The 24,995-nt window shown below is 33.8% G+C and overlaps 1 protein-coding gene across 6 annotated transcripts in view; it reads right to left on the bottom strand.

Moving 5' to 3' along the window:
- STXBP5L (syntaxin binding protein 5L) overlaps positions 1–24,995 on the bottom strand; it is a 458,714-nt gene that overhangs the window by 214,687 nt on the left and 219,032 nt on the right. For all 6 annotated transcript variants that reach the window (XM_045088436.1, XM_045088437.1, XM_045088440.1 and 3 more), the window contains exons 8-9: positions 17,682–17,765; positions 11,448–11,571 (exon numbers count right to left, since the gene is read on the bottom strand). In XM_045088436.1, the coding sequence (XP_044944371.1) occupies positions 11,448–11,571; positions 17,682–17,765 (208 nt within the window). The remainder of the gene's footprint in view (positions 1–11,447; positions 11,572–17,681; positions 17,766–24,995) is intronic.

Genomic DNA, 24,995 nt, shown 5'->3' with positions numbered 1-24,995 from the left:
CCTAATTAGTTTTATTTTTTTAGCTGTACAATTACATTATCAAAAAAATAATTATAATTTTGAATTCTCTAAACTTTTAAATATCATATTTCTTTTTCAAGTCTAAATAAATGGGATAATATTTTCAGGAAAATGTTAAATAACAGTGATAGTTGTTGACATCTCTGTCCTGTTTCTGAGCAACAATGTCACTATTAAGTATTAGATGTGATTTGGTTTAAGATCATGTGTGTAGCATGCATGTGTATGTGTATGCATGTGTTTAGTTGAGGGCATTATAACTGAAGAATAAGTATTTGAAGCCATTAAAACCTACTGTGAAAGAAAAATAATGTCTGTAGTACTAGTGAAAACCAGCTACAACAAGGGCAATGTCACCACGATACAAATCTCAAGTGAAACAGGTATTAAGTAAACTAGTCTGTGACCACCCTCCCTCTTTTTCTACTACTGTTCAATAATCTGAGTTTCAGAAAAAGCTTACTTTTGTAGTATAGAAAATATCACTTTGTAGAAAAATGATGAATCTAGATATGGCTTCCCAGTTTAGGACACACATGGTAGGGAGGAAGGGGGTAACAAAATATATTCTATAATATATACAACATAATATCCATAATATGTGTTATACATTTCCAATTATTAGATATGTGAAGAAGTAGGAAAATGTGAGCTATTCTTATGAACATAGTCCAACTTCCAGGGAAGCAGATTTTGGTATCATCAAACAAAGATTTAAAGCAGTGATTATAGGGGGAGGAGTCAAGATGGCGGAGAAGTAGAAGGCGGAGACTATTTCAGCTAGCCGGAGATCAGCTAGATAGCTTATCTAAAGATTGCAAACACCTGAAAATCCATCGGCAGATCAAAGAAAAGAAGAACAGCAATTCTGGAAACAGAAAAACAACCACTTTCTGAAAGGTAGGACTGGCGGAGAAGTGAATCCAAAGCGACTGGAAGATAGACCCCGGGGGGAGGGGCCGGCTCCCGGCAAGCGGCAGAGCAACGGAGCACAAAATCAGGACTTTTAAAAGTCTGTTCCGCTGAGGGACATCGCTCCAGAGGCTAAACCTGGGCGAACCCCATGCGGGGTCAGCGTGGCCTCAGGTCCCGCAGGGTCACAGAAGGATCGGGGGTGTCTGAGTGTCACAGAGCTTGCGGGTATTGGAACGGGAAAGCCGGCTACAGAGACAGAGCCGACAGTAAGCTCACAGCTTGGTGTTACCTTGAACCGGTCGCAGGCTCGGTGAGCTCGGAGCGCGGCCGGATGTCAGGCAGACGGGAGTAACTGGACGCTGTTCTCTGAGGGCGCACTGAGGAGTGGGGCCCTGGGCTCTCGGCACCTCCGGGCCGGAGACAAGGAGGCGGCCATTTGTATTCCCGGTCCTCTGGAACTCTACTGAAAGCGCTCAGGGAACAAAAGCTCCTGAAAGCAAAGCCGAGCGGATTACTCAGCCCGGCCCCTGGTAAGGGCGGTGCAATTCCCTGGGGCAAAGACACTTGAGAATCACTACACCAGGCCCCTCCCCTAGAAGATCAACAAGAAATCCAGCCAAGACCAAGTTCAACTACCAAGGAGTGCAGTTTCAATACCAAGGAGAGCAGCAGAATTCCAGAGGAGGGGAAAGCAAAGCAGCTAACTCATGGCTTTTTCCCTGTGATTTTTTTTAGTCTTGCAGTTAATTTAATTTTTTTCTTTTTCATTTTTTGTTTTTTTCCTCGCCTTCTGGTAATTTTTTTTTTAACTTTTACCTTTTTCTTTTTTAACGTTTTTTTAACTAGTTTATCCAATATACATATTTTTTCTTCTTTATATTTTTCTTATGTGTTTTCTTTTTTATAATTCTTTTCTTTTCTTTTTTTTCTTTTTTCTTTTTTTTTTCTTTCTTCCTTTTTGAACCTCTTTTTATCCCCTTTCTCCCCCCTCACGATTTGGGATCTCTTCTAATTTGGTTAAAGCATATTTTCCTGGGGTTGTTGCCACCCTTTTAGTATTTTACTTGCTCCTTCATATACTCTTATCTGGACAAAAGGACAAGACGGAAAAATTCAACACAAAAAAAAGAACAAGATGCAGTACGGAAGGCTAGGGACCTAATCAATATAGACATTGGTAATATGTCAGATCTAGAGTTCAGAATGACAGTTCTCAAGGTTCTAGCCAGGCTCGAAAAAGGCATGGAAGACATTAGAGAAACCCTCTCGGGAGATATAAAAGCCCTTTCTGGAGAAATAAAAGAACTAAAATCTAACCAAGTTGAAATAAAAAAAGCTATTAATGAGGTGCAATCAAAAATGGAGGCTCTCACTGCTAGGATAAATGAGGCAGAAGAAAAAATTAGTGATATAGAAGACCAAATGACAGAGAATAAAGAAGCTGAGCAAAAGAGGGACAAACAGCTACTGGACCACGAGGGGAGAATTCGAGAGATAAGTGACACCATAAGACGAAACAACATGAGAATAATTGGGATTACAGAAGAAGAAGAAAGAGAGAGGGGAGCAGAAGGTATACTGGAGAGAATTATTGGGGAGAATTTCCCCAATATGGCAAAGGGAACGAGCATCAAAATTCAGGAGGTTCAGAGAATGCCCCTCAAAATCAATAAGAATAGGCCCACACCCCATCACCTAATAGTAAAATTTACAAGTCTCAGTGACAAAGAGAAAATCCTGAAAGCAGCCCGGGAAAAGAAGTCTGTAACATACAATGGTAAAAATATTAGATTGGCAGCTGACTTATCCACAGAGACCTGGCAGGCCAGAAAAAGCTGGCATGATATTTCCAGAGCACTAAACAAGAAAAACATGCAGCCAAGAATACTATATCCAGCTAGGCTATCATTGAAAATAGAAGGAGAGATTAAAAGCTTCCAGGACAAACAAAAACTGAAAGAATTTGCAAACACCAAACCAGCTCTACAGGAAATATTGAAAGGGGTCCTCTAAGCAAAGAGAGAGCCTACAAGTGGTAGATCAGAAAGGAACAGAGACCATATACAGTAACAGTCACCTTACAGGCAATATAATGACACTAAATTCATATCTCTCAAGTTAGCCTGAATGTTAATGGGCTAAATGGCCCTGTCAAAAGACACAGGGTATCAGAATGGATAAAAAAACAAAACCCATCTATATATTGCCTCCAAGAAACTCATTTTAAGCCCAAAGACACCTCCAGATTTAAAGTGAGGGGGTGGAAAAGAATTTATCATGCTAATGGACATCAGAAGAAAGCAGGAGTGGCAATCCTTATATCAGATCAATTAGATTTTAAGCCAAAGACTATAATAAGAGATGAGGAAGGACACTATATCATACTCAAAGGGTCTGTCCAACAAGAATATCTAACAATTTTAAATATCTATGCCCCCAACGTGGGAGCAGCCCACTATATAAACCAATTAATAACAAAATCAAAGAAACACATCAACAATAATACAATAATAGTAGGGGACTTTAACACTCCCCTCACTGAAATGGAAAGATCATCCAAGCAAAAGATCAGCAAGGAAATAAAGGCCTTAAACGACACACTGGACCAGATGGACATCACAGATATATTCAGAACATTTCATCCCAAAGAAACAGAATACACATTCTTCTCTAGGGCACAGGGAACATTCTCCAGAATAGATCACATCCTCGGTCCTAAATCAGGACTCAACCGGTATCAAAGGATTGGGATCATTCCCTGCATATTTTCAGACCACAATGCTCTAAAGCTAGAACTCAACCACAAAAGGAAGTTTGGAAAGAACCCAAATACATGGAGACTAAACAGCATCCTTCTAAAGAATGAATGGGTCAACCGGGAAATTAAAGAAGAATTGAAAAAAAATCATGGAAACAAATGATAATGAAAATACAACGGTTCAAAATCTGTGGGACACAACAAAGGCAGTCCTGAGAGGAAAATATATAGCGGTACAAGCCTTTCTCAAGAAACAAGAAAGGTCTCAGGTACACAACCTAACCCTACACCTAAAGGAGCTGGAGAAAGAACAAGAAAGAAACCCTAAGCCCAGCAGGAGAAGAGAAATCATAAAGATCAGAGCAGAAATCAATGAAATAGAAACCAAAAAAACAATAGAACAAATACAAAACTAGGAGCTGGTTCTTTGAAAGAATTAATAAAATTGATAAACCCCTGGCCAGACTTATCAAAAAGAAAAGAGAAAGGACCTAAATAAATAAAATCATGAATGAAAGAGGAGAGATCACAACTAACACCAAAGAAATACAAACTATTATAAGAACATACTATGAGCAACTCTACGCCAATAAATTTGACAATCTGGAAGAAATGGATGCATTCCTAGAAACATATAAACTACCAGAACTGAACCAGGAAGAAATAGAAAGCCTGAACAGACCCATAACCAGTAAGGAGATTGAAACAGTCATTAAAAATCTCCAAACAAACAAAAGCCCAGGGCCAGACGGCTTCCCGGGGGAATTCTACCAAACATTTAAAGAACTAATTCCTATTCTCCTGAAACTGTTCCAAAAAATAGAAATGGAAGAAAAACTTCCAAACTCATTTTATGAGGCCAGCATCACCTTGATACCAAAACCAGACAAGGATCCCATCAAAAAAGAGAGTGATAGACCAATATCCTTGATGAACACAGATGCGAAAATACTCAACAAAATACTAGCTAATAGGATTCAACAGTACATTAAAAGGATTATTCACCACGACCAAGTGGGATTTATTCCAGGGCTGCAAGGTTGGTTCAACATCCGCAAATCAGTCAATGTGATACAACACATCAATATTAAAAGAAAGAACAAGAACCATATGATACTCTCAATAGATGCTGAAAAAGCATTTGACAAAGTACAGCATCCCTTCCTGATCAAAACTCTTCAAAGTGTAGGGATAGAGGGCACATACCTCAATATCATCAAAGCCATCTATGAAAAACCCACCGCAAATATCATTCTCAATGGAGAAAAACTGAAAGTTTTTCCGCTAAGGTCAGGAACACGGCAGGGATGTCCATTATCACCACTGCTATTCAACATAGTACTAGAGGTCCTAGCCTCAGCAATCAGACAACAAAAGGAAATTAAAGGCATCCAAATCGGCAAAGAAGAAGTCAAGTTATCACTCTTCGCAGATGATATGATACTATATGTGGAAAACCCAAAAGACTCCACTCCAAAACTTCTAGAACTTATACAGGAATTCAGTAAAGTGTCAGGATATAAAATCAATGCACAGAAATCAGTTGCATTTCTCTACACCAACAGCAAGACAGAAGAAAGAGAAATTAAGGAGTCAATCCCATTTACAATTGCACCCAAAACCATAAGATACCTAGGAATAAACCTAACCAAAGAGGCACAGAATCTATACTCAGAAAACTATAAAGTACTCATGAAAGAAATTGAGGAAGACACAAAGGAATGGAAAAATGTTCCATGCTCCTGGATTGGAAGAATAAATATTGTGAAAATGTCTATGCTACCTAAAGCAATCTACACATTTAATGCAATTCCTATCAAAGTACCATCCATCTTTTTCAAAGAAATGGAACAAATAATTCTAAAATTTACATGGAACCAGAAAAGACCTCGAATAGCCAAAGGGATATTGAAAAAGAAAGCCAACGTTGGTGGCATCACAATTCCGGACTTCAAGCTCTATTACAAAGCTGTCATCATCAAGACAGCATGGTACTGGCACAAAAACAGACACATAGATCAATGGAACAGAATAGAGAGCCCAGAAATAGACCCTCAACTCTACAGTCAACTAATCTTCGACAAAGCAGGAAAGAATGTCCAATGGAAAAAAGACAGCCTCTTCAATAAATGGTGCTGGGAAAATTGGACAGCCACATGCAGAAAAATGAAATTGGACCATTTCCTTACACCACACACAAAAAATAGACTCAAAATGGATGAAGGACCTCAATGTGCGAAAGGAATCCATCAAAATCCTTGAGGAGAACACAGGCAGCAACCTCTTCGACCTCTGCCGCAGCAACATCTTCCTAGGAACAACGCCAAAGGCAAGGGAAGCAAGGGCAAAAATGAACTATTGGGATTTCATCAAGATCAAAAGCTTTTGCACAGCAAAGGAAACAGTTAACAAAACCAAAAGACAACTGACAGAATGGGAGAAGATATTTGCAAACGACATATCAGATAAAGGACTAGTGTCCAGAATCTATAAAGAACTTAGCAAACTCAACACCCAAAGAACAAATAATCCAATCAAGAAATGGGCAGAGGACATGAACAGACATTTCTGCAAAAAAGACATCCAGATGGCCAACAGACACATGAAAGAGTGCTCCATATCACTCGGCATCAGGGAAATACAAATCAAAACCACAATGAGATATCACCTCACACCAATCAGAATGTCTAAAATCAACAAGTCAGGAAATGACAGATGCTGGCGAGGATGCGGAGAAAGGGGAACCCTCCTACACTGTTGGTGGGAATGCAAGCTGGTGCAGCCACTCTGGAAAACAGCATGGAGGTTCCTCAAAATGTTGAAAATAGTACTGCCCTATGACCCAGCAATTGCACTATTGGGTATTTACCCTAAAGATACAAACGTAGTGATCCAAAGGGGCACGTGCACCCGAACGTTTATAGCAGCAATGTCCACAATAGCCAAACTATGGAAAGAACCTAGATGTCCATCAACAGATGAATGGATCAAGAAGATGTGGTATATATACACAATGGAATACTATGCAGCCATCAAAAGAAATGAAATCTTGCCATTTGCGACAACATGGATGGAACTAGAGCGTATCATGCTTAGCGAAATAAGTCAAGCAGAGAAAGACAACTATCATATGATCTCCCTGATATGAGGAAGTGGTGATGCAACATGGGGGCTTAAGTGGGTAGGAGAAGAATAAATGAAACAAGATGGGATTGGGAGGGAGACAATCCATAAGTGACTCTTAATCTCACAAAACAAACTGAGGGTTGCTGGGGGGAGCGGGTTTGGCAGAAGGGGGTGGGATTATGGACATTGGGGAGGGTATGTGCTTTGGTGAGTGCTGTGAAATGTGTAAACCTCGTGATTCACAGACCTGTACCCCTGGGGATAAAAATATATGTTTATAAAAAATAAAAAATTTAGGGTGCCTGGGTGGCTCAGTGGGTTAAGCCGCTGCCTTCGGCTCAGGTCATGATCTCAGGGTCCTGGGATCGAGTCCCGCATTGGGCTCTTTGCTCAGCGGGGAGCCTGCTTCCTCCTCTCTCTCTGCTGTCCTCTCTGCCTACTTGTGATCTCTCTCTGTCGAATAAATAAATAAAATCTTAAAAAAAAATTAAAAAATAAAATAATAAATTTAAAAAAAAAGCAGTGATTATAAATAACGAAGCTCAATATAGAAAAAGAAAGGGAAAGGAAAGGACAGGAAAAGAAATAAAAGGACTCATAATGACTAAAAAGAAGAAATAGCAGCAGAAAAACAGAAAATATAAAAAGGTAGCAAGTGGAATAAATATCTAATAACTTGGGTTGCCTGGGTGGCTCAGTGGGTTAAAGCCTCTGCCTTTGGCTCAAGTCATGATCCGGATTCCTGGGATCAAGCCTCACATCAGGCTCTCTGCTCAGCAGGGAGCCTGCTTCCTCCTCTCTCTCTGCCTGCTTGTGATCTCTATCTGTCAAATAAATAAAAAAATAATCTTTAAAAAAATAAAATAAAAATAACTTAAGGATTTAATAGTTGAATGAAAATTACAGAGGAAAAGAGCAATTAAATTGATGATAGATCAGTGGGAATTATCCAGTTTGAAATTCAGAGATAAAAATGATTAACAACAACAACAAAAAAGAGAGGCTCAGAAACAAGTGAGACAATAGTAAAAATTCTACCATACAGGTAACTGGTTTCTCAGAATGAGGAGTAGGGAGAGGTTCGAGCAGAAAAATATGTTTGAAAAAAATATAAGGCTGAAATTTTCCTGAGTTTTATGAAAGATACAAATTTATAAGTGTATGAAGCTCTGTAGCTCAGTAGAAATCTAAATAGAATGAACTTGAAGAAAACAAACTAGGCATATCATAGCCAAATTGTTGGAAATAAAAGTTACAAAAATTTTGAAAGTAGCCACTGTAAAATGACACATTATACACAGGGGAACCAAAATTCAAAACACCACACATTTCTCACTAAGAAACTATGTAAACCAGAAAACAGTGGAGTATTTTTAAAGTGTTCAGCACCTTAAGAACAACATACAAACTGTGAACCTAGAAATCTACATTCAGCAAAAACGTTCCTCAAGAATAAAAGCAAAAAAGAGGAATTTTTAGATAAAGGAAAGCTAAGTGAATTGCTAAATGATGTTTCTGTACCTTCAAGAACAAATGAAATTATAAAAAATTATAAATATAAAGTTATATTAAAGGAAATAATAAATAAGAGAAAATACAAAAGAATCTATTCCTTTTAATTAAAAAATGCTTAAGACTACTTAAAGCATAAATTATAACAATGTATTTATAAGTAATACATATAACTATTGCAAAAGTAAATAAAAATAAATATATATGATCTTGATGCTTCTGCATTTTTTGGTAAAGTGCTACAATGTTAACTCCAATAGACTGTGAAAAGTTAGGAAAGTAGGGTAGAGTAGAGTAACTGACCCAAAACAAAAGTTCTGAAGATAAAATACCTGCGTGTAAATTAAAATGGAATTCTAATATAAACTTTCAAATAATCCAGAAGGCAAAAAGGGGAGGAAAAGGGAACAACAACAACAAAAAGATCAAACCAACAAAACAAGTAGTAAGTTGGTATGCTTAAATCCAATTCCATCAATAATTACATTTAATGTTAACCGACTGAACCCTCAAACCAAATGTTATAAAACTGAATAAAAAAGACCTGACTATATGCTCTCTATGGAAAACCTAATGGATTCCTAACAATTAAGCCTCAAAAATACATGAAACAGAAAGGACAGAAATAAAGTAAAAAATAGATAATTCTATAATTATTAGGAAATTTTAATACCACACTCAGAAATTGAAAGCCCTAGTCAAATATCAGTAAAATCAGAGGACCTAATTAATGCTATCAGCCACCTTGACCTACTTGACTTAAAAAGTATATAAAGCAGAAATGAACAAAATTACAGGGAAAAATCCGTAATAATAGAGATTTTGACTTGCCTCTCTCAAAATTGAAAAATCAAAGAATAAAAACTGAGCAAAGAAAAAGAGTTTGACCTTTGTGTAACAGGAAATGCACATTTTCTCAAGCATTCTTGGAACTTCATAGTAATTAATTGTGTATGTCTAATTTAAAGCAAATCACAGTAAATTTTGTAGAACTAGTATCATGCCACATTCTCTGACTACATTTAAAAATTTATAACAAAATATATTTTTAGAAATTAGAAAACAAATGTCTAACTCATAGAAATTAGAAAATATAGTGTAAATAATATTTCTATAATTAGAAATTATAATAGAAATTAGAAAATACCTCCAACTGAATATTAGTGAAAATTACACATTTTTAATAAAATAATATCAAAACTTATAGGATACTGCTAAAGTACTACTTAGAGAAATTTTTATTTTCTAAAATAAAAATAGCTGAAATGAAATGTAACAGAATGAACCATAAGAATATGTCAAAATCACTGATATTTGCTTTAAATCATGGGTAAGACTGCAGGAATTTAATCTGCTCTATATGAGATATAGATGCTGATGTTTTCAACAACCTGTGAACAGAATTTCATCTTCTTCAACAAGAAATCAGAATTGCAGTTGACCCTTGAACAGCATGGGTTTGAACTGTGTGACTCCATTTATACATAGTTCTTTTAAAGGTTTTTATTCAAATTTTAGTTAATTAACATACAGGGTAATATTAGTTTCAGGTGCACAAGCTACTCTGGAAAGCAATATGGAGTTTCCTCAAAAAATTAAAAATAGAACTACCCTACAATCCAGCAGTTACATTACTAGGTATTTAGCCAAAGAATACAAAAATACTAATTCAAAGGAATAGTTTTTTTTAAATAAATAGTAAATATATTTTTTCTTGCTATTATTTTCCTAACAACATTTTCTTTTTTATGGCTTGCTTGATTGTAAGAATACAGTATATGATAGACATGACATATGAAATGTGTGTTAATTGTGTTTATCACCAAGCCTTCTAGTCAACTGTAGGCTATTAGTAGATAAGTTCTGGAGGAGTCAAAAGTTATATGTAGATTTTCAACTGCATGAGGATAAGTGCCCCATCCCCCATATTGTTCAAGGGTTAACTGTATAGAAAACAACCCAGACTGATAAATATGGATATGGTGAAACATATGCAAATAAGAAATATCCAATCAAGCCAAAAAGAAATTGTATAAAAGTTGACTGTTGAGAAGAATTGAAGTAGAAAAATTATGAATAAATCATATTTTACACATAAAAATAAAAAGCATAAGGAATGGGAGTAAGGGGTGGGAAGAAGAAGTAAACTCATCATAGAAACAAATAATTCTACCTGAGTGGGATATATATAGCAAACACCTATCCAAGGTTTCCATAATGTCAATCTTTAAATGAAGCATCTAAAACTTCGTGTGTAAAAGCAACGTAATCTCTAAAGCTGTTAGGTTAAATGTTATAATAATTTAATCATTTGAAGGTGAAGCATGCAACAAAAAAAGGCATGGTATAAAAAAGGCAAATGAACACAAGATGAAATAATTTCATCTTGTGATTTATGGGTCACCAATTATAAAAAACATAATACAAAATTTTACAAATGTGATACTATAATAAGTGCTCAGAAACTATAAAATAGGATGTGTTTGATTAACTACTGGGATTTGACCTCTCTATTCTTATAAACAACCAATGGTATAATGGAAATATAGAACTCAGATCACCACTAACATTCTCAGAAATAATATGGTCATCAAATAAAAGATATTTATTCATTTGAACTTTTTGTTCTTTCCAGTTAGGTGGAACATAAACAATAAATAAATACCTCCTTTTGATAAGAAAGATAATAAAAATTCAATCTACAGCAAAAACCATAGTTCTCACCTTTGGTGGAATCAAATGGTAGAAATGGAAATAAATGAGAGAATCTAGAAAATGACAAACTATAAAATAGTATAGGAAATAGGTCTGAAAGTCAGATCTATATAATGTCATTCTCACTACCTCCTTAACCCTAAGGACTGCTTCAGATACATCAACCATCCATTCTGCAATTTTTGCTTGGAAAGGTCTTTATAAAAGCATCACAAAGTAGGAAAGTGGATAAACAGGGAGAGTGGTATAATGAGGGGATCTGAAGGAGATATAAAAAAGTATTTAGAACCAGAAGGTATATCCTATCACTTTCTTCCAAACACACTGATACCACCTGTTTTACTTCAAGTCAAGGCACTGTATCTCCAGAGTTTATTTCTTTTAAAAGCATACACCTTACCATGTGGAATTGTGGTCTGGAAAGGACGACTTGGGCTTTTCAGGTTCCATAAGGTCAAGCTACCATCTGAATGGCTGCACATGAATTGTTTGCCCTCATGATGCCAATCAATTGAATGAATAGCCTAATGAAATAATAATTAAAGACAAGTAGGAGGGGGAAAGTTGATATGTTATAGCATTCTATATTCCAAAGGAAAAATATTCTGAGGTAAAATTATTATATCAAAAATACTTAAGAAACATTAATAATTTTTCTGACCCAGATCATACTATTGTCAGCTTCAATCCTCTATAAGCTTACAGAAGACTACAAAAACTCATCTCCCGAGAGAAAGAAAAGTTCAGTACATTTCATAATATCATTATAGCCTAGAACTTTTTGTTGTAAATTCTATGTCCTTCTTGTATCCTATATGATCCTTTGAAAAGTTATTTACATAAAAGCAAAAGTAAGATTATAAGAAGATAATTTCTGGAAAGGTAGAGGCTTACTTCCACTTAAAGTAGCCAATTTAAGTAATAATTTACATCAAGAGCTACTATCTGAGGCTTACTATGTGCCAGTTCCCTTGCCAAAGTATTTATGTTAACTCTTTTAATTTTATAAAGCAGGTACTATTTTTTTTTTCCAATTTACACATGGTGAAATAGGGCCTAAAGAAACTGATATGCATGCCCAGGTCACACAATTCAAAGCCAGCTTCTATCTAACTACACAACCCATAATCTCAATCACTGTATTACCCCTAACATATGCTATTTATATGGCAACTTAAGGTTTAAGCAAGAAAAGTTCAAAAATTCTTTTGTAAATTTACTCGGAAGATATGAGTTACATAAAATTTAAAAGTAATTATTCCATTTCCATATATTGCTTTATTCCCATTGGTAGCACAATGCTTTGCATAAAGTAGATACTCAATATCTATTGAATGAATAAGTAATATCATTACATATTCCCACTTTGTATTCTTTCTAAACCATGAAGTTTATTTGGTCTTTCAGTAATGTGTGAATCACAATGAGAGAAGCTCTAGAAGACATAAAAGCTGAACAGATGTATACAATGTTACCCTTTACTTAAAGGAACTTTCAAAACTGCAAGATAAGGAAGACTGAAATAAATGAATGTTAATAATATTGTTTGGAACTTCTAAGATTTAGTTTTTATGTATATATACACTATACTAACCTAAGATATGTGTATTTAAAACTATTATTTGTTTTCTAAATAATACGTATTATTATTTAGGGTTACAGATAATTGTTGGCTAGAGTAATCATTAGACATATCATAAAGGACATAAGATATAAGCTGTACCTCAAGATAAGTAAGATTAGTTAAATGAAACAGATAACATGAAACTCTGGGCTTATGTTTTCTCTCACTGTATTCTTCATTACTAGGTAAACACTTTTTTTTTTTTTTCGGCCAGCATTCAGTAGAGACAGAAAGAAAACACTTGTCATCTTCTTCTTTGCTTATTCTCACTTTTATAGATGGCTCAGTGGAAATGCCACTTAAGGCTTCTTCTATGTGTTAACTTGATGAACCTCAGTCAATTTAAAGTTCTCTCAAACTTCTCTGCTTACGAATGGTGTGGGCAGAGAGAGAATCTCCAGCCTTAACCCTTCTTCCTATCTTACTGAATTTCTACCTACTAAAGAAGACAAATAGAAAAGTAACAGCTACAACACAAAAGCAAAATAAGTACCATAAAAGAAGTATACTTATTGTACAAAAGAGTAGGCATATAAAACCAGCTTACTATTAGAGGGCGTCAGTCTATTACTGAAGAGCTGGATTTGAATAAATTTAATGGATAAGTATCCAATTCTTTTAACTTCATTATACCCTACTCCTTTTTTAAAAAAGAGCTTTAAGAGTTTACTAAACACACACACACACGTGCACGCACACACACACACACACACACAAATACAACTAATTCAAGAAGAATTTTAAAAGATAGAAAACAAAATATGGAAGATAAAACACTAGCTGGTTTGGTCAACTCATGGCTGTGATCGAGTTTCTCCAAAACAAAAAAAGAGAAAGAAAACCCAAAAAGCTGGGTACCAACATGAAAAAAGGAAAAACAGCAGCTACTCAAGGAATTAAAAGGCTATATCCTCATATCAAACTCTGAGGGTTTTCTCTGTAAGAGATTATTTAGAAATATTGATGTAATAAAATAAAAATTTCACAGCTGATATGTAAATTCATATAGTTATTTCTGAAAATTATCTTGGATTTACAAAGCAAAACTTTCAATTCATCTATGGCTATTTAAGGGGCTACTTTCGTAGTTGAAATAGTTTTACAGTGGCTACAAAGTTAATGGGATTTGATATGCAAAATAGGAAAGAAAGGAGTTCATGATAAGGAATTAGCTGGAGCAAAGGCTTTAAGGTAGGAAATAAATAATATGTTTAGGAAATAGTAATATGTCTGAAGTGTGAGGAGTGTATAGAAGCATACACTGCATTAAACTAAAGGGAAAAGATAACATCAGGGCCTTGAATCTCAAGTAGAGGAAAAAAAAAAAATTTGTATTGTTGATAACTGGGAGCCATTCAGAGGTTCTGAGGTAGAGAATTATATGATCTATGGCTTAAAATGATAATCTTATTAGTGAAAAATACTGAAAAGGTAAGATATCAGAGGAAATGCAATTAGTTAAAAGGCTACCATAGTCTTTTAGGCAAAACGTAACAACCTAGACTAGGACATTGAATGTGGGACTGAAAAAAGAGAAAAAATGAATGAGGGACAATATAAAAACAGAATTAAGAGACTACAAAACTGATATAGCATATGAGATATAGAGAAGAAAGGATCAAATATGACTCTAAGGGGGCACCTGGGTGGCTCAGTGAGTTAAAGCCTCTGCCTTTGGCTCAGGTTGTGACCCGAGGGTCCTGGGATCGAACCCCACATCGGGATCTCGGCTCAGTGGCAAGCCTGCTTCCCCCTTCTCACTCTGCCTGCCTCTCTGCCTACTTGTGATCTCTATCTGTAAAATAAATAAATAAAATCTTAAAACACACACACACACACACACACACACACAAATATGACTCTAATGGTTAAAAACAAATAGTTTTGAAAAAATTTAAGATTAAAACTTTTTTTAAAATATAAAATAAAAAAAATTTAAAACTGAAAAAGAAAACAGAAAAGTTTTAGGTCTTTAAGTATAAATTCATTACCAATGAGATATTTATCTGGGCTTATGCAACAGATCATTAGATATATGGATCAAGAGGTTAGGGGAAAAGTAAAGGTGAGAGATACAAGGACTTCAAATTTATTAGAATAAAAATTTATATTTGAAATGATGGGAGAAGATATAAATGCAACCTGGAGGTGAAATGAAGAAGGTAAAGACATAAAATACTCGAGTATCTATAATTTAAAGGAAAGCTAAGAAAAGAATCAGTGATGGAAAAAGGAAGGGTGAAAAATGAGGTAGAAAGACAAAAACAAGGGAAGAAACCATTTTTAGGAAGGAGGGGCTGATGTAAAGCCACCGGTTTAATGAGGAACTTAAAAGACTATGAATGGGTAACTATGTATAGTAATCAAGAGATCACTGTATTGTAATCAAGAGAAACCACTTCATAATAGTATTAAGTGAATTGGGGCAAATCAGAGGGGAGATGAACCATGAAAGACTATGGACCGAGAAACAAACTAAGGGTTTTGGAAGGGAGTGGGCTGAGGGGATGGCTGAGCTCAGTGGTGGCTATTAAGGATAGCACGTATTGCATGGAGGACTGGGTATGGTGCATAAACAATGAATCTTGGAACACTGAAAAAATAAAATTAAATTTAGAAAAAGAAAAGAAAAAGAATTTTCTAAATATGAGAGGTAACGTGCTGAAGAAAGTTTTAAAAGTTTGGCAGTAAAATAATGTATATAACTAAATCCTAAACTCCTAATATCATGTATATAACTAACTAACTAAAATGATAGGATGTATAATTATGCATTAAAGTAAGTAGATTGTATGCATATATACATGTATATGTGTAAGTCAATATTTAAAACTATTTCTAGGTATAAAGTAGGTATAGTGTAGTACTCTACTTACTTAAATATCACTAATGCTTATTTAAACACTTCATTGCAAAATTACTTTCACTCACTTTTTAAGGTTAGAAAGTCTTCCTTTTACAGTGTTTTAGGCCACAAAAAAACTAGTTGAGGGGCACCTGGGTGGCTCAGTGGGTTAAGCCTCTGCCTTGGGCTCAGGTCACGATCTCAGGGTTCTGGGATGGAGCCCTTTATCGGGCTCTCTGCTCAGCAGGAGACTTGCCTGCCTCTCTGCAAACTACTTGTGATTTCTCTCTCTGTCAAATAAATAAATTAAAAAAGAAGGAAAAGGAGAAGAAGAAAAGAAGAAGAAAAGAAGAAGAAGAAGAAGAAGAAGAAGAAGAAGAAGAAGAAGAAGAAAAGGAAGAAGAAGAAGAAGAAGAAAGAAGAAGAAGAAGAAAAGGAAGAAGAAGAAGATGAAGGAGAAGAAGAAGAAGAAGAAAAGGAAGAAGAAGAAAAGGAAGAAGAAGAAGAAGAAGAAGAAGAAGAAGAAGAAGAAGAAGAAGAAGGAGGAGGAGGAGGAGGAGGAGGAGGAGGAGGAGGAAGAGGAGGAGGAGGAGGAGGAGGAGAAGGAGAAGGAAGAAAGAAGAAAGAAAGGAGGAGGAGGAGAAGGAGAAGTAGTAGTAGTAGTAGTAGTAGTAGTAGTAGTAGTATTTGGGGCATCTGTGGGTTAAAGCCTCTGCCTTCGACTCATGTCATGATCCCAGAATTCTGGAATCGAGCCCCGCATCGGGCTCTCTGCTCAGCAGGGAGCCTGCTTCTTCCTCTCTGCTTCTCTGCCTACTTGTGATCTTTCTCTGTCAAATAAATAAATAAAACCTTTAAAAACAAAAAACTAGTTGTTTTATCATTTTCTCTGTATGTCCTTTTTAGAAGACCTACTCTTTCCAATTGGTTATTAAGATAATATTTGTACTCTTATCTAGCTACTAGTCTTAAGAGAGGAAGCAATATCTAATATCATCTTTGTATTTTGTATTTTAATAAAAGAAAAATCTAGCTTAGCTCCCTAGGACCTTCTTTCCTTATGATTAAGATGCCCTAGAAGTTGATCACAAAGAGCATAATTATAAGACATCACCTGTCAGAATATTTTCCACCAGTCATTACCAGATTATCCAATTGCTGTATCATTTACCACTGAACTCTTTCTCACTACAAGAAGTATCTTGTATATACCATAAAATCTTAGTTTCCCAGAACTCTTAAGAAATGAATTGGGGGTGTGTATACTTATGAGATATCCAAAGGCATATATCTTTAAGCACCAAAACTTAAAAATGCAACTGTTATGAGGGGATGGGAGGTGGCACACAAAGATATGTGTTTTAAAAAATTTTTTTCTTCCTATTATATCAGTGGTGCCTTAAATTCTTCTGCATTCTTCTCATATAAGTGCAGGTGATACCAGATAATGATTATTGGCCTGTATTTTCTTCCTATCTCTCCTTACTCTATCATTTTTTAAATTGAATTAAGAGTTTACATGATCACATTTATTCCCCAAATTACAAGAGGTAATTACACTTTTTCACTTTTTGCCCCAGTCTATCTTCACATTAACTTCCTCTGAATGGGGAAATCCTTAATGGCCTAGAATCAATCTTTGAACAACTAAAGTAAAAACCTAATTAAATCTCAACTATGTACAATAAAACTCACTTTAAGATCTTACCCTTGTTATTAAGGTTTACCATTTACAAAATCAATATTTATTCTGAGAAGGGAAGTATTATATGATAAGGCCTTTCAAACTGATCTCTTAAGTTTTCTGTCACAGAAAAAGAATTTTCTAAGAAAGGTGTGAAAAGTGTCTTTAAAGATTTTAAGGACAATGAGGCAAGACATAATAACCATATAACCTAACATAAGCAAAAAGAGAGGTAATAAGCACCAATGTAAATTAAGATGCCAAAAAGGACCCCAAAATAGTCAATCAAGGCAGAATTCTCATTCAGGAGAACAATCCAGAGATGGAACCCGGGTAAATGCCAGCAGGCAATATGAAACACTGGGTCAGACGCGAACAGTTACCCAATGTTAAAAGTATTTGTAACATACAAAGTTTACAAGTAGAAAACAGGTACAAAGTCATAATATTCTTTTCAAATATTTCAGTAGAAGTGACTTACCTCATCATAATAAACTCTTAGTTCTGCTCTTTTAGATTTCAAGTCCCAGAATACTACAGTACCATTTTCATAACCTATCAGCAGCTGGAAAACATTAGAATAATCATTTTTATAATTCTAACATTAATTTTAACTTGTTCCAAATAAAGTTTAATGTTAATACAATAAAGTAAAATCATATTGTAAAATACAATTATATTTAGAGTGCCAATTTTTCCAGAACCTGAATATAAATTTCCTACATTTAAAAAAAATGGCAAATAAACTCTGCTTCAATAAATATTCCCAATGTAATCATCCTCATTCCCAATTTTCAAGAGAAATTGAGGAAATGTGTGTGTGTGTGTCTGTCTGTGTGTATACACATATGTACATAAAAATAAATAAGAAAATTGGAACAAAAGAAAAATGGGATAGAAAATGAAGATGAAATAAAGGATGAAATGGGATAACTTCAATAACCAATGTATATGCAATTCAGTCCTATGCATTTAAAAAATATAGCATACATTTGGCTTATTTCTTTATATTAAAATCCTATTTTCTCTTTGACTTATGTCAGTATATTAAACTGGTGATTTATGAACCCTCAGAAGTGGATAAGGTATTCTAGAGATTTGCATCATTAAAAATGGTTATTTATTTATAAATCAATAAATAAGACAACAAAATACTTGGGTTCATTTTAAAATAGAAGTATTTGAGAGCAGATAATGATTAATAGATAATCATATTCAAGATTCACTCAGTTAAATACCGCTTGCCATGTAGATGATTTTTATTATCATATAATTCTGAGTTATATTTGTAGTTATATTTTATTAAATTTACTGTATCATTAGTTTAAAAACACAGGAAGGATTAAAAGATTATCAAATAATGATAAATGATAAAATTTCAAATGATATATCTGATAAGGGGTTAATATCCAAAAAGAATATCAAATAATGATAAAAAGATTATCAAATAATGATAATAATGATAAATAGTGATAATATTCAGGCAGGCCCATGAATTTGCCTTAAGATGATTTTCCTGAAATCCATTAGTAGTATTTCTCTGATGAAAATTCCTACACAATGCATAAAAATGTTCCAATAATTCCAAAACACTAGTGGTAAAAATAGAAAATAGACAGTGGCAACTGGACATAATAAAATAAAATAAAATAAAATAAGAAAAATTTACTCCTAAAGAGAAATAAAACAAAATAAAATAAAATTGATGTTTAAAACTTCAAAAAAAAAAAAGGTATGGGGATTAAAAAAAAGAAAAAGAAAATTGTGTGGTGGTTGTAAGCTACTCCTATATAACATCCTGAGACCTAACCATTTACCTGAACATTTTATAACAGAACACAAAAATTGACAAAAACAAATGAGCTAGTTTTAAAAGGAAATTTAAAAATTCCAGCTAACAGGTCATGAAATCAATGTATATTTTTTGAAGTTTTAACATATTTAAAGATTTTATTTTTACTACTTTTTATCTTTATTTTTTAACCAACATTTTTTAAGTATAGTTGATCCAGAATGTTACATTAGTTTCAGATGTATAACATAGTGATTCAACTTCTATGTTATTCTTTGCTCACCATAAATGTAGCCACCATCTGCCACCATACAACTTTATTATAGTATCATTCCTGGGACTTATTCATTCAATAACTGGAAGACTGTATCTTCCACTTCCCATCACCCATTTTGCCCATTCCCTACCTTTCTACTCTCTGGCAACCATCAATTTGTTCTCTGTACTTACAGATTCTGTTTTTTTTGTTTATTCATTTGATTTTTTAGATTCCACATATAAGTAAAATCATATTTGTCTTTTCTAATATGAATTTAGCACAATACCCTCTAGGTCCATCCAAGTTGCCACAAACGTAACACTCTCCTTTTTTATGACTGCATAATGTTCCATTAAGAAATTACACATCTTCTTTATCCTTTTGTGTACTGATGGGCCCTTTGGTTGCTTCAATATCTTGGCTATTGTCAATAATACTGCAATAAACATAGGGGTGCATCTATCTTTTTGAATTAATGTTTTTGTTTTCTTTGGGTAAATACCCAGAGTGGAATTATTGAATCCTATTAGTATTTCTATTTTTAATTTTTAAGGGTAACCTACTGAATGGGAGAAGGTATTTTCAAATGATATATCTGTTAAGGGGTTAATATCCAAAATATATAAAGAACTTACAACTCAACACCAAAAAACAATCTGATTAAGAGGCACCTGGATGGTTCAATGATTAAGTGTCTGCCTTCAGCTCAGGTCATAATCTTAGGATCCTGGGATCGAGCCCCATGACAGGCTCCCTGCCCAGTGGGGAGTCTGCTTCTCCCTCTCCTTTTGTTCCTCCCCCCTTCTCATGCTCTCTCTTATTCCAAATAAATAATTTTTTTAAAAAGCACAATAATCCAATTGAGAATAGGCAGAAGACTTAGACATTATCTCAGAAAAGACATATAGATAGCCAACAGACACATAAAATAGTCAACATCACCAGTCATCAGGGAAATGCAAATCAAAACCACAATGAGATATCACCTTACATCTGTCAGAATGGCTGAAATAGAAATTTCATCATTAAATCACATACAATTTGAAAACTGATTTGACAAAAAAATTGAGCTTCTTTACATACTAAATTAAATGGCATAATCACTTGCTAAATTCAAAGTCAAAATTTAGTGTAAACTTTAAAAATATTTGTTAAAATTTATATAATGTCATAAATACTGTAGTAAGATGCATTTTAACTTCAAATCAGCTCTTTTTACATACTAGAGAAAATGATGTATCATTAAACCAGTTCCTATGGAATCCAAGGAGAGGAGATCTGTAAGTCCAAAAAGTTTGGAAAATCTCACTTAGCAAGAGAATGAATAATATGACCTTTCAAAATTTGAGTCCTAAGATGTAAAGAAGTAATAATCTAAAATGCTATTATATTTTTTCATAGAAACATCTGAAAGATAAAACTTGCTTTGTTTATAAAACACTAGTAATAACTACAGTAAATAACAAAATATAAACTGTATAACCTCAAAATGTAAGTTATTGAGATAGCTATACAACATTATGATATAGGAAGTATGAAAAAATATTAGAATCACTTAGGGAATTGAGAAAGAGAAAAGAAATTCCTGAAATCTAGGAGACATCTGACAGGATTACTCTGTGACTATGATAAGACAAATACAAAATCATGCTGCAATCATGTCCGACCACAACAAAACATGAGTATCACCTTGGTCACAAAAATATATTATATATTACATATGTTTATATATAATTGTATATTATATTCTTATATAATACGTATATATAATTTTTAAAATTTATCTCTCACAATAGAATTTAAGTACTGTGAAGGCAAAGAAGTAAGGTGACTTCCTGTTTACTATATCATCAGGACCTGGAACAGTATCTAAAGAAAATAAGTACCTGATAAATATCTGTTAAATTAATTATTAAATACCACAAAATCAAAATCACAGATACATATTTCCTAACAACTATGAAATAAAATTTGAAGTCACTAACAAAAATATTTTGGAAACTAAAAAATATATTCTAAGTAATTATGGTCAAAGAAGAAATTATACTGAAAAGTATGAAACAGAATAAAAATTCCTTATATTAAAAGTTATGGGATACAGATTTAACTTCAGCAAGAGGGAAATTTATTATTTTATAAAAGCATATGAAAAGAAGAAAAAATTTTTAAATAAATTTCTTTTATCAGGAATAGGTGTTTAATTTTTAATAAATATTTTTTATTGAAGACTACATAAAGAAAAGCACACAAACTGTGGATGTCTTTAGCAAATTATGAAGTTGAATATACCTGTGAAAATTCTACTTGGATCAAAAAATGTAATAGAAAATCAAGGAATAGAAAAAAACAATCCAAGATACTCAGAAGCCTATTTCATACCCTTAACCAATCAACATTTCCATCTGCTTTTTATCTTCTCTTTTAAAGACTTTTAACTATAGGTTATTGGTATCTGTTTTTACATTTTATGAGTAGAATTATATAGAACATATCCTTTTCTGTCCTGCTCCTATTTCTAATCATGGTGTTTATAGCAATAATTCATTCACTTTTATTATTGTTATAGTATTTCATTGTTTGGGTAGGACAATACCATAATTTATTTATTTTATAGGTAATATAATAACATTACTGTAAACAAATTTGTATATGTCTTTTAGAGAATATATATATATGAATTTCTGTCAGGTATACACTGATTCATGGGGTAAGAGTATGTTTAACTTTAATAGATACTGCCAAACAGTTTTCCAAAGTGGTTGTACCAATTTTGATTTCCATAAGCTGCACATCAAAGCTCCAATTCATTTTCATCTTTTTAAAATAATTAATATTGTTAATATTAATAATTAATATTTTTAACTCCAATGTTAAACTGGAGTATGATATAAATCTTTGTCTTATTTCAGAATGTAGGTGGAAAGCTTATTAATTCATCATTAAGGAGGGTATTTTCATAGTTCTGGGTAATTAAGTTCAGATTAACAAAGTTCGTTTCTTCTAGTGTAACAAGAAATTTTTATCACAAAGGGAAGTTGATTTTTGTCAAACACTTTTCTATCTTTTTATTGTTAAACACTTTTTTCTCTATATTTGTAAATAAGAAAATTCCACTGATTTTTAAAAATTATTTAAATTCAAATAAAATTTAAATTTAAATTGCATATAGTACAATATTGGTTTTGGGATAGAATTCAGTAATTCGTCACTTATATACAATTTACATACTTACATACAGTGCTCATCATAACAAGTGCCCTTCTTAATAGTTATCATCCATCTAGCCAATCCCCCACACCATCTCCCTCCATCAACCCTCATCTTATTCTCTATTGTTGAGAGTCCCTCAAAGTTTCTTTCACTCCCTTCTATCTGTTGGGAGATTTTTTTATTATTATTACTGATTCAATTTCTTTGGTTTTTTTATCAGTCTGTTCAAATTTTCTATTTCTTCCTGTTTCAGTTTTGGTAGTTTGTATGTTTCTAGGAATTTACCCATTTCTTCCAGATTGACCAATCTGTTGGCATTAAATTTTTAACAATATTCTCTTGGATTTCTGTGGTGTTGTTTGTGATTTCTGCTCTTTCATTGGTGATTTTATTTATCTGGACCCTTTATCTTTTCTTTTTGTTAAGTCTGGCTAGGGGTTTATCCAATTAATGATTCATCTGAAGAACCAGCTCTTAGTTTTGTTGATATGTTCTAATGATTCTTTTGTTTCTACATCATTTATTTCTGCTCTAATCTCTATTATTTTCATTCTGCTGGATTTAGGCTTTATTTGCTGTTCCTCTTCTAGCTCCTTTAGGTGTAAGGTTATGTCATATATTTGAGACTTTTCTTGTTTCTTGAGGTAGGCTTCTATTGCAATATACTTCCTCCTTAGGATTGCCTTTGCTGCATCCTAAAGGTTTTGGACTGTTGTGTTTTCATTTTCATTTGTTTCCATGTGCTCTTTTATTTGATCTTAAATATCCTAGTTAACCCATTCAATCTGTAGTAGGATGTTCTTTAACCCTCATGTATTTGTGGTCTTTTCAAGTTTTCTTGTGGTTGCCTTTAAGTTTCATAGTGTTGTCTGAAAATATGTATGGTATGGCCACAATTTTTTTATTTGTTGAGGCCTTATTTGTCACCTATTAGGTGATCTATTCTGGAGAATGTTCTGCTTGCTCTCAAAAAGAATGTGTATTCTGCTGCTTTAGGATGAAATGTTCTGAATGTATCTCTTAAGTCCATCTGGTCCAGCACATCATTCAAAGCATTGTTTTCTGTTGATTTTCTGCTTAAGATGATCTGTCCATTGATGTAAGTGGGGTGTTAAAGTTCCCTACTACTATTGTATTATTATCAATGAGTTTCTTTATGCTTATTATTGATTTATATATTTGGATGCTACGAAGTTGGGGGCACAAGTATTCATAATTATTAGACCTTCTTGATGGATGAACTCCTTAAGATATAATGGCTTTCCTTGTTTCTTGTTACATACAGTTTTTGTTTTAAAATCTAGTTTGTCTGATGTAGGTATGGCTAAGCCAGCTTTCCTTTGATATCCATTAATATGATTGATGGTTCTCCATCCCCTCACATTCCATCAGCAGGTGTTTTAAAGTCTAAAATGAATTTCTTGTAGGCAGCACATAAGTAGATCTTGTTTTTTTAATCCATTCTGATACCCTCTGTCTTTTGTTTAGAGTGTTTCATCCATTTATGTTCAGAGTGATTTTTGAAAGATATAAATTTAGTGCTACTGTTTTACCTGTAAAGTCGGTGTTTCTGGTGATTTTCTCTATTCCTTTCTAGTCTTTGTTACTTTTGGTCTTTTTAAGAGTTTTTGGTCTTTTTAAGAGTCCCCTTTAATATTTCTTGCCGGGCTGATTTAGTGTTTACAAACTCCTTTAGTTTTTGTTTGTCTGGGAAACTCTCTCTGTCCTATTCTGAATGACAGCCTTGCTGGATGAAGTATTCTTGGCTAAATATTTTTCCCATTCGCACATTGACTATATCCACTGATTTTGAAAAGTCAATTTTGTATTCCTGGGAAGCATGCAAAGTGGTTGTATTCCTTTTGTCTTCTTTGATTATTGATCAGACTTGCCAAAGATGCATCAGTTTTATTAGTATTTTTTAAAAGATTATTTTAGAGAGAGAAAGAGTACAAGGGGAAAGGGGCAGAAGAAGAAGAAGAAGGAAAGTAGACTCTACACTGAGGATGGGTCCCAATGCAGGGCTTGATCTCATGACCCTAAGATCATGACTTGAGCTGAAACCAAGACTTGGACACTTAATTGAGTCACCCAGGTGCCTAAGTTTTATTAGTATTTTTACAGTATTGCTTTGTTTTTGCTAATGTACAATATTTTTCTTTTCTATTTCTTTTACTGTTTGCTGTCTTTATTTTGCATTAGAATTCTCTAGAGAAATAGAACCAACAGGATGTATCTAAACAGAAAGAAATTTATTATAAGAAGTTGGCTCAGGGGATTGCAAAGGCTGACTAGTCCCTGGATCTGCAGGACTAGCTGGCAAGCTGGAAATCAATAATGTAATTTTAGTCTGAGTATAAAGTCATGAGAACTAGAAGAATCAATGGTGTAATCTCAATCTGAAGGCCATCAGGCTCCAGATACAGGAAGAGCTCATGTTTCAGTTCAAGGCCAGGGACAGGAAAAAGCTGATGTCCCAGTTTAAAGCAGTCAGCCTATTTTAACTTGAAGGAAGGTCAGCCTTTTTGTCCTAT

The sequence above is a fragment of the Mustela putorius genome, unplaced genomic scaffold (assembly GCF_011764305.1).
Source record: "Mustela putorius furo isolate JIRA1106 unplaced genomic scaffold, ASM1176430v1.1 tig00003834_pilon_pilon_pilon, whole genome shotgun sequence".
Classification (NCBI taxonomy): Eukaryota; Metazoa; Chordata; class Mammalia; order Carnivora; family Mustelidae; genus Mustela; species Mustela putorius.
This window is presented reverse-complemented; position numbering and strand designations above follow the sequence as displayed.